Source organism: Salvelinus sp. IW2-2015, linkage group LG22 (genome assembly GCF_002910315.2).
Source record: "Salvelinus sp. IW2-2015 linkage group LG22, ASM291031v2, whole genome shotgun sequence".
Classification (NCBI taxonomy): domain Eukaryota; kingdom Metazoa; phylum Chordata; class Actinopteri; order Salmoniformes; family Salmonidae; genus Salvelinus; species Salvelinus sp. IW2-2015.
Window position 1 is genome coordinate 24,994,203 of NC_036862.1, and position 10,905 is coordinate 25,005,107.

At 44.1% G+C, this 10,905-nt stretch overlaps 1 protein-coding gene across 1 annotated transcript in view; it reads left to right on the plus strand.

Annotated features, from left to right (window-relative positions):
- LOC111982831 (2-(3-amino-3-carboxypropyl)histidine synthase subunit 1-like) overlaps window positions 1-10,905 on the plus strand; it is a 119,808-nt gene that overhangs the window by 58,340 nt on the left and 50,563 nt on the right. Inside the window, 2 exon segments of the mRNA XM_024014451.2 lie at window positions 6,365-6,519; window positions 7,296-7,417. Of these exon segments, the coding sequence (XP_023870219.2) occupies window positions 6,365-6,519; window positions 7,296-7,417 (277 nt within the window).

The window sequence follows — 10,905 nt, forward strand, 5'->3', positions numbered from 1 at the left end:
ACGAAGGGAGACGTGAGAATGACTAGTTGAGTATATAGATGGGGTGGGAAATTAAATAAAGTTGAGAAACGGAGTGAGTGGAGAAATGGATCGATCCCACTCTCTGTGCCCTTGTTTGGAGAGCACTGTAAACAAGCAGCAGCTTAGCCATGTCTCTGTCTGAATAGCTGTCTCTCTCTGCTCCTCTGCTCTGCACTCTCTCCCTCTCTCTGCCTCAGCGCTCTGCACTCTCTGGCTCTCGCTGCACACTCTGCTCTGCACTCTCTGCTCTGCACTCTCTGCTCTGCTCTCTGCCACTGCTCTCTGCTTTGCTCGCTCTGCTCTCTGCTCTTCTCTCTGCTTTGCGCTCTCTGCTCTGCTCTCTGCACTGCTCTGCTCTCTACTTTGCGCTCTCTGCTTGCGCTCTTGCTCTCTTGCTCCTCTCTCGCTCTCTCTCTCTGCTTCTCTCTCTCTGCTCTGCACTCTCTCTCACTCTCTGCTCTGCTCTCTCTGCCTCTTGCGCACTCTGCTCTGCTCTTGCTTTTCTCTCTCTCTGTCCTCTGCTCTCTGCTTTGCTCTCTCTGCTCTCTCTGCTCTGCTCTCTGCTCTGCTCTCTCTTTGCTCGCTCTGCTCTGCACACTCTTGCTCTGCTCTCTGCTTTCTCTCTCTCTGCTTTGCTCTCTCTCTCTGCACTCTCTCTCTGCTCTCTGCTTTCTCTCTCTGCTCTCACTCTCTCTGCTCTCTGCTCGCACACTTCTGCTCTCTTCTGCTTTGCTCTCTGCTTGCTCTCTTGCTCTGCACTCTTCTGCTCTGCTCTCTGCTTGCTCTCTCTGCTCTGCACTCTGCTCTCTTGCTCTCTCCTCTGCTCTGCTCTCTGCTCTCTCTGCTTTCTCTCTCTCTGCCTCTGCTCTGCTCTCTGCTTTGCTCTCTCTGCTCTGCACTCTGCTCTCTGCTCTGCACACTCTGCTTTGCTCTCTCTGCTCTGCACACTCTGCTCTGCTCTCTGCTCTGCTCTCTGCTCTGCCTGCAGACGTGGGAACTTTACTTCACTCAGTGTTCCCTTAGTGGCTTGACACCCACGACAATAGCTGTGAGAAGTGTGTCCCCATAACATCTCCTCACCCCAGCCGCCAAGTATTCTCCCTCTGTCTGTGTCTGTGTCTGTGTCTGTCTGTCTGTCTTCATGCCTAGCTAAGGAAGTGGAATCTTTACTCTGTCTCTGTCCCCAGTCCCACAACGCTCCCCATTCCAACCGCCTGGTATTTTTAACTTCTCTCTGTCTCCCACTTAGGCCTGTTTCTTACTATCCATCGCTCTACCTCTCTGTCCTTCATTCCTGATACTCCTATCCATTCATCACTCCTGGTGCCTTCCAAATCCTCTCTTTCCCTTTCCCCTCGTTCTCTTTTTTAATATATACAGTACATTACCTCTCCCTATCCCACCCAAAATTGAATGGCAATGTGTTGTCTTCCTGCCCACTTCTATAGCTAACAAGACTGGGAATTGCCAGGGACCTCAGGATACGGTATTATCACGATACTTAGGTGCCAATACGATATGTATTGTGATTCTCATGATTCTATGTATTGCGATTCGATGTTACTACGATTTGATTTTCCAAACATATTTCTCACTATATACTGAGTGTACAAACATTAGGAACACCTGCTCTTTCCATGACAGACTGACCAGGTGAATCCAGGTGAAAGCCAGGATCCTTTATTGATGTCACTTGTTAAATCCACTTCAATCAGTGTAGATGAAGAGGAGGAGACCGGTTAAAGAAGGATTTTTAAGCCTTGAGACATTTGAGACATGGATTGTGTATGTGTGTCATTTAGAGGGTGAATGGGCAAGACAAAAGTGCCTTGAATGAAGTATAGTAGTAGATGCCAGGCGCACCGGTTTGTGTCAAGAACTGCAAAGCTGCTGGGTTTTTCCACACAACATTTTCCTGTGTGCATCTCTGTTATTATCTATGCACAGTCACTTTAATAACTCTACTTACATGTACATATTACCTCGACTAACCGGTGCCCCCACACATTGACTCTGTACTGGTAATCCTTGTATATAGCCTCGCTATTGATATTGTACTGCTGCTCTTTAATTATTTATTGTTACTTTTATTTCTTATTCTTATATTTTATAGTTATTTTAAACTGCAATGTTGGTTAAGGGCTTGTAAGTAAGCATTTCACTGTAAGGTCTACTACATCTGTTGTATTCGGCGCATGTGACAAAATAACATTTGATTTGAATGGTCCACCACCCAAAGACATCCTGCCAACTTGACACAACTGTGGGAAGCATTGGAGTCAACATGGGCCAGCATCCCTGTGGAACGCTTTCAACACCTTGTGGAGTCCATGCCCCAATGAATTGAGGCTGTTCTGAGGGCAAAAGGGAGGGTGCAACTCAATATTAGAAGGCTGTTCCTAATGTTTTGTACACTCAGTGTATGTCTGCTGCAGGGAGACGAGAGCGCATACAAGGGAGCATGCGAGAGAGCATAAGAGAATTCGTTTTTATCAGTCATGGGAAAAAAGTGCCGAAAACATGTTGGCTCACTATTTAAAAAAACAAGATATAGGATGAAAAATAACGGAGTTTTAGCGCTGGAATAACCAATTAGCGCTACATAGCAATTGTTTTATTTATTTAAAAAAATTATATGAATCGGTACTTGGAGTCAGTGTCGCTATAGTATTGTCTAAGATAATGTAACTGTATCAATGTTTTCCCCCCCATCATCAATAGCCATTCTCTCCTCTTTGTTTCTGCTTCTATCTATCAGATCAGAAACAGTCTACTTGGGACTATCCAAATAAAGTGTTAGTCTCCTACCATCCCTCTCTCTCTCTTCCTCTCCCTGTCACGCCTTCTCCGCTTTATCTCTCCATCTCTTATTCATACGTCTGTGGCATGAAATCAGCTACATTACAAATGTTTAAACATTGACATGAAAATGGCCCATTTGCTTAATCACAGCATGAATGTCCTTTGTGTAAATTGCATGTAACACAAGAGGAACTGTAATTACCATGATCAAAACCAAAGATAATGCTTCTCTCTTCTCTCTTTATCCCTGCCCTTATACCCCATTTCCCTCAGCACTCTCCCCCACTCCCTCCCTCCATACCTCTCTCCCTCTCTCTCTCTCCCACTCCCTCCCTCTCTCCCACTCCCTTCCTCCATCCCTCTCTCCTAATCCATCCCTCTCTCCTACTCCATCCCTCTCTCCCACTCCATCCCTCTCTCCCACTCCATCCCTCCCTCTCTCCCACTCCCCCCTGTCCCTAAGTCTCTGGCTCTCCTAAGCCCAGGCGGGTGCATCGTAAATGGCCTGTGAAATTAATAATATTAATAGTAATTGCATGTGTCCCTCTCCTTCTCTAAATAATTGAGGTATTTGCATCAGTGCCCAACATCGTGTGTGTGTGTGCCGGCTCAATCACGTGGAAAGGGTTTCAGCTCTATTCTAAAAGTGGGTGTGTGCTGTGTGTGCAGATTTGTGACTGTAGTTTAATGCTAGGCTTCTGAGGAGTACTCCATGTCTGTGGTATTAAACTAAATGAACATACTTTTGTATATATAGTGTATGTGGACACCCCTTCAAATGAGTGTATTCGGCTATCAATGTCGGAGGGGCATTGACTAAAATACAGTAGAATAGAATACAGTATGTACATATGAGATGAGTAAAGCAGTATGTCAACATTATTTAAGTGACTAGTGTTCCATTATTAAAGTGGCCAGTGATTCCATGTCTATGTATATAGGGCAGCAGCCTCTAAGGTGCAGGGTGGAGTAACATTATTAAAGTGGCCAGTGATTCCATGTCTATGTATAAAGGGCAGCAGCCTCTAAGGTGCAGGGTTGAGTAACCAGGTGGTAGCCGGCTAGCGATGGCTATCTAACAGTCTGATGGCCTTAAGATAGAAGCTGTTTTTTAGTCTCTCGGTCCCAGCTTTGATGCACCTGTACTGACCTCGCCTTCTGGATGATCATTTTGCCGTTCTTGTGACATCGGGTGCTGTAGGTGTCCTGGAGGGCAGGCAGTGTGCCCCCGGTGATGCGTTGGGCAGACCGTACTACCCTCTGGAGAGCCCTTCGGTTGCGGGAGGTGCAGTAAGGTGGTGATACAGCCCAACAGAAGGCTGTTTTGCCTTCTTCACCACACTGTCTGTATGGGTGGACAAATTCAGATTGTCAGTGATGTGTACGCCGAGGAACTTGAAGCTTTCCACCTTCACCACTGCGGTCCCGTCGATGTGGATAGGGGGCTGCTCCCTCTGCTGTTTCCTGAAGTCCACGATCAGCTCCTTCATTTTGTTGACATTGAGGAAGAGGTTGTTTTCCTGGCACCACTCCGCCAGGGCCCTCACTTCCTCCCTGTAGGCTGTCTCGTTATTGTTGGTAATCAGGCCTACCACTGTTGTGTCGTCTGCAAACTTAATGATTGAGTTGGAGGCGTGCGTGGTCACGCAGTCATGGGTAAACAGGGAGTACAGGAGGGGGCTGAGCACGCACCCATGTGGGGCCCCAGTGTTGAGGATCAGCGGTGTGGAGCTGTTGTTTCCTACCTTCACCACCTGTGTCAGGAAGTCCAGGACCCAGTTGCACAGGGTGGGGGTGAGACCCAGGGCCTCAAGCTTAATGATGAGCTTGGAGGGTACTATGGTGTTAAATGCTGAACTATAGTCAATGAACAGCATTCTTACATAGGTATTCCTCTTGTCCAGATGGGATAGGACAGTGTGCAGTGTTATGGCGATCGTCTGTGGCCCTATTGGGGCGGTAAGCAAATTGAAGTGGGTCTAGGGTGACAGGTAAGGTGGAGGTGATATGATCCTTGACTAGTCTCTCAAAGCACTTCATGATGACAGAAGTAACACTATGGGGCGATAGTCATTTAGTTCAGTTACCATTGCTTTTTTGGGTTTAGGAACAATGGTGGACATCTTGAACAAGTGGGGACAGCAGACTGGGATAGGGAGAGATTGTATATGTCCGCAAACATTTCTTGCCAGCTTGACTGCATGCTCTGAGGACGCGGCCAGGGATGCCGTCTGGGCGGTAGCCTTGCGAGGGTTAACATGCTTAAATGTTTTGTTCATGTTGACCATGTTTAACGAGAGCCCACAGTCCTTGGGAGCGGGCCGTGTCGGTGGCACTGTGTTATCCTCAAAGTGGGTGTCCGCGACGTGACTGGTTTTCCTTTTGTAATCCGTGATTGTCTGTAGACCCTGCCATATAGTGGAAACGTCTAGGAGCAACAACGGCTCAGCCGCGAAGTGGTAGGCCAAACAAGCTCACAGAACAGGACCGCTGAAGCGCGTAGCGCATAAAAATAATCTGTACTCTGTTGCAACACTCACTACCGAGTTCCAAACTGCCTCTGGAAGCAACGGCAGGACAACAACTGTTCGTCTGGAGCTTCATGAAATGGGTTTCTATGGCCGAGCAGCCGCACACAAGCCTAAGATCACAATGCCGAGCGTCGGCTGGAGTGGTGTAAAGCTCGCCGTCATTGTACTCTGGAGCAGTGGAAATGCGTTCTCTGGAGTGATGAATCACGATTCACCATCTGGCAGTCTGACGGACAAATCTGGATTTGGCGGATGCAAGGAGAACGCTACCTACACCGAATGCATAGTGCCAACTGTAACGTTTGGTGGAGGAGGGATAATGGTCCTTTGGCCCTTTGTTCCAGTGAAGGGAAATCTTAACCAAAACTTTGTGGCTACAGTTTGGGAAAGGCCTTTTCCTGTTTAAGCATGACAATGCCCCTGTGCACAAAGCGAGGTCCACACAGAAATGGTTTATAAAGATCGTTGTGAACGAACTTGACTGGCCTGGACAGAGCCCTGACCTCAACCCCATCGAATTCTTTGGGATGAATTGGAACGCCGAATGCGAGCCAGACCTAATCGCCAACTAATGCTCTTGTGGCTGAATGGAAGCAAGTCCCAAAAGCAATGTTCCGACATCTAGTGGAAAGCCTTCCCAGAAGAGTGGAGGTTGTTGTAGCAGCAATGTTCCGACATCTAGTGGAAAGCCTTCCCAGAAGAGTGGAGGTTGTTATAGCAGCAATGTTCCGACATCTAGTGGAAAGCCTTCCCAGAAGAGTGGAGGTTGTTATAGCAGCAATGTTCCGACATCTAGTGGAAAGCTTTCCCAGAAGAGTGGAGGTTGTTATAGCAGCAATGTTCCGACATCTAGTGGAAAGCCTTCCCAGAAGAGTGGAGGTTGTTATAGCAGCACAGACCAACTCCATCTTAATACCCATGATTTTGGAATGAGATGTTCAACGAGCACATACTTTAGGTCTTGTAGTGTATTAAATGATTAATCCTTACCTGGCTTTGTCTCCCTGCAGTCCCTATAGACTCCACAGCAGGCATTAAGATGCTGTATGTGTTTGTTGATATCCAGATGGACAACGCACACTTTCTGGACACGGTCAAGTTCAACTTCCCCCCTGGACACTCTCTGGCACTCGTCAGCACTATCCAGTTTGTGGCTGCACTGCAGGTATGTGTGTGTGTGTGTGTGTGTGTGCATGCATCTTTGGTGTGTGGGGGACTGTATGTGCATCTAACCCTATGTGTACATGTACAGTTTAAGCCTAGCCTACATGCTGCATACATAGAAGAGCTCTGCGCCTGTGTGAGCCAACCTCCTGCCTACCTCTTGAAGTTCAGTTCAAGTGTGGGTTTGAAAACCCAGCTGCAGTTATTTTGGACTTGAAAGAAGGAGTGAACTTGTGAAATCTCAGATCATGTATCTGCAGCTCATCTCAGGCCTTTACATAAGCAGTTATAGATCCACAGTAGAGCTAGCTACCTCCTCCATCTCCTCTCTGCTGCTCTCCTCTCCTCTGTCAGTACATGACCAACACTAGGTCCCTGCTAATGTAACCAGTGTTATTGATACATTCTGACATGCTGATGTGTGTGTGTCATGTTTTTGTTGTGTGTTGGGGCGGTTTGGGTGTGTGTGTGTCATATTTCGTTTTTTGTTTGGGCAGTTGCTGTGAGTGTGTGTATGCCTCTTGCTCACTCGCTCACAGCTCACGGTGTGTGTAGGTCATCCAACATGGAGTAGAGAGTCATCAGGTCAGCGTCTATGTTCCCTGTTTACCTCCAACTGAAAAGAGCACATTACTCTCCGCCTCCGAGCATGCTGCTGCTTCTTTCTTGCATAAATTGCTGGCACTCGCTCTCAGCGTCTTACTTTGTGTGAAAAGAGAAAAAGTAGATGTTATTTTATATCTATCAATGGTTGTTTGTCTCTTCCCCTCCCCCCAGGCGGTGAGTGCAGCTCTGAGGCCAGAGTATGAGGTGGTGGTTCCCCAGTGTCGTCCCCTGTCCCCTGGAGAGATCCTAGGTTGCACCTCCCCCCGCCTCGACCGAAACGTCAACTCCATCATGTGAGTGACTCAGCCTTTATCATTGTAAACCCATCCTATTCTCAGCCTCTGTCAGACCTACCTTACACAGTCAGACTGTCAGCAGCCTACCTTACACAGTCAGACGTCAGACCTACCTTACACCCAGTCAGACTGTCAGACCTACCTTACACAGTCAGACTGTCAGACCTACCTTACACAGTCAGACTGTCAGACCTACCTACACAGTCAGACTGTCAGACCTACCTTACACAGTCAGACTGTCAGACCTCCAGTATATTACACAGGTTCTGTCATACAGTACCTTCCACCCAACCCTTCCCACCCCACACTTCCCCAGACATTGTTAAACATACCTTCCCCATCCTCGCTCCCTGACTCTGTCATCTACCTGCTAGTGTTGCCACGATACCAGATTTTTTACTTTGATACCAGGTTTAGTATCATGATACCGAAACAATACTAGATCAAAACAATACTAGATACAAACCAATAACAGAATACCAAAACAATACTAGATACCAAAACAAATACTAGATACCAAAACAATACTTGCATACCAAACAATACGTGAACCAAAACAATACGTGATACCAAAACAATACGTGATACCAAAACAATACGTGATACCAAAACAATACGTGATACCAAAACAATACTTGATACCAAAACAATACTTGATACAAAACAATACTGATACCAAAACAATACGTGATACCAAAACAATACGTGATACCAAAACAATACTAGATACCAAACAAATACTTGATACCAAAACAATACGTGATACCAAAAACAAAATACTAGATACCAAACAATACTTGATACCAAAACAATACTAGATACCAAAAAACAATACTAGATACCAAAACAAATACCAAACCAATACTAGATGCCGAAACAATACTAGATGCCAAAACAATACTAGATGCCAAAAACAATACTTGATACCCAACAAATACCAAAACAATACTAGATGCCAAACAATACTAGATGACAAAACAATACTTGATACCAAAACAAATACCCCAAAACAATACTAGATACCAAAAAAACAATACTAGAGACCAAAACAATACTAGATACCAAAACAATACTAGATACCAAAAACAATACTAATACCAAAACAATATTGATACCAAAACAATACTGATACCAAAACAATACGTGATACAAAACAATACGTGATACCAAAACATACGTGATACCAAAAACAATACGTGATACCAAAACAATACGTATACAAACAAAACAGATACGTGATACCAAAGACCAATACTAGATGCCAAAACAATACTTGATACCAAAAACAAATACCAAACAATACTAATGCCAAAAACAATACTATATGCCAAAACAATACTTGATACCAAAACAAATACCAAAACAATACTAGATACCAAAACAAATACCAAAACAATACTAGATACCAAAACAATACCACTGCAAAAAAAGAAAGCTAAAGTCACGGAATAAACACTGAGCTTTATTTATTTAAACATTAAACAATATGTTGAACTAATAAAATAACAAATAGAAATATCTTCTATTCTATGGTACATTTCTTTCTAAAATACTACACCAGATTAAGTAACAGGCGAATACCTTCATTGTTCATTATGCAAAACCACATCGGAGACTATATAATTGTACAATTACATGTAAACTGTTTTAAAATGTAATTTGATACGTATCAGGGATAATTTGCTCATCTTTGGACATAGTATTGGATTCATTAGACGTTTGATTCATTATTCATTACAGCTAAATAATGTAATGTATTAAATAAATAGTTTTAGTTCCAAAACGACATAAAAATACATTGAAGTTCATTTCTAAGGCCTCTACAATGCCATCAGAAAGTATTCAGACCCCTTGACCTTTTTCACATTTTGTTACGTTACAGCTTTATTCTAAAATTGATCAATTGGAGAACGTTGTTTTTGTATGTCCTTTTGGAACTAAACCTACCTTGCACTGCTTTGTAACACCTTTTGCTTAGTTGTTTCGGTGGTCTGGCCCTCATCTGCTCTGTAATCAAAGATGACTTTCTAATTGTAATTCGTTACATTTACTAGTTAAGAAACACACCTGTCTATATAAGGTCCCACAGTTGAAAGTGCATGACAGAGCAAAAACCAAGCCATGAGGTCGAAGGAATTGTCCGTGGAGCTCCGAGACAGGATTGTGTCGATGCACCGTTTCTAAAAACCCGTTTTGGCTTTGTCATTATGGGGTATTGTGTGTAGATTGATGAGGGGAGAAAAAGTAAGTCCTTTTAGAATAAGGCTGTAATTCAACAAAATGTGAAAAAAGTCAAGGAGTCTGAATACTTTCCGAATGCACAGTATTTTTTGTTGGTGACACTTTGATATCTCGATAATTTGCAGCTGTTTAAGTCTGTCAACATTTGAATTAGATTGAGCAATACAAGCCCCACTCGTGGATATAACTCGTCTTAGACAGTATGGAGTACAATACCACAGAGAAGTTTACAAGAGAGGAACTCCATCAATCATTTATTCTATTGGCTGGGAACCGCACTATATGCAGCTGTTGCAAGAGCACATTTTTCACTGGCTGTCCACTGATCACAAAAACAACGATTTATGGTCAATTTAAACTTCTTCAACCATTATTGGGTTAAATACACATATACATTTGTGAACAGCCATTTACAAAAACCACAATCTGTAATAGCTAAGAGAGCAGCAGTGTGATTCTTATCAATGCCCTATGTACAGTGGGGCAAAAAAGTATTTAGTCAGCCACCAATTGTGCAAGTTCTCCCACTTAAAAAGATGAGAGAGGCCTGTAATTTTCATCATAGGTACACTTCAACTATGACAGACAAAATGAGAAAAAAAAAAAAAAAAGAAAATCACAATGTAGGATTTTTTATGAAATGATTTGCAAATTATGGTGGAAAATAAGTATTTGGTCAATAACAAAAGTTTATCTCAATACTTTGTTATATACCCTTTGTTGGCAATGACAGAGGTCAAATGTTTTCTGTAAGTCTTCACAAGGTTTTCACACACTGTTGCTGGTATTTTGGCCCATTCCTCCATGCAGATCTCCTCTAGAGCAGTGATGTTTTGGGGCTGTTGCTGGGCATTACTCGTCGTGGTTTGGAGGACAAAGAATGTGAGTTGCATCCAAAGAACACCATACCTTACTGCGTGGAAGCATGGGCGGTGGAAACATCATGCTTGGGCTGTTTTTCTGCAACGGTGACCAGACGACTGATCCGTGTTAAAGGAAAGACATTGAATTGGGCCCTGTGATCGTGAGATTTTTGAGTGAAAAAACCTCCTTCCATCAGCAAGCGGCATTGAAGCATGAAACGTGCTGGTCTTTCAGCACTGACAATGATCCCAAACCCACCGCCCGGCACGAAGGATGGCTTCTGAAAAGCATTTCAAGGTCCTGGAGTGGCCAGCCAGTCTCCAGATCTCAACCCTGATAGAAAATCTTTTGCGAGGGCAGTTGAAAGTCCATGTTGCCCT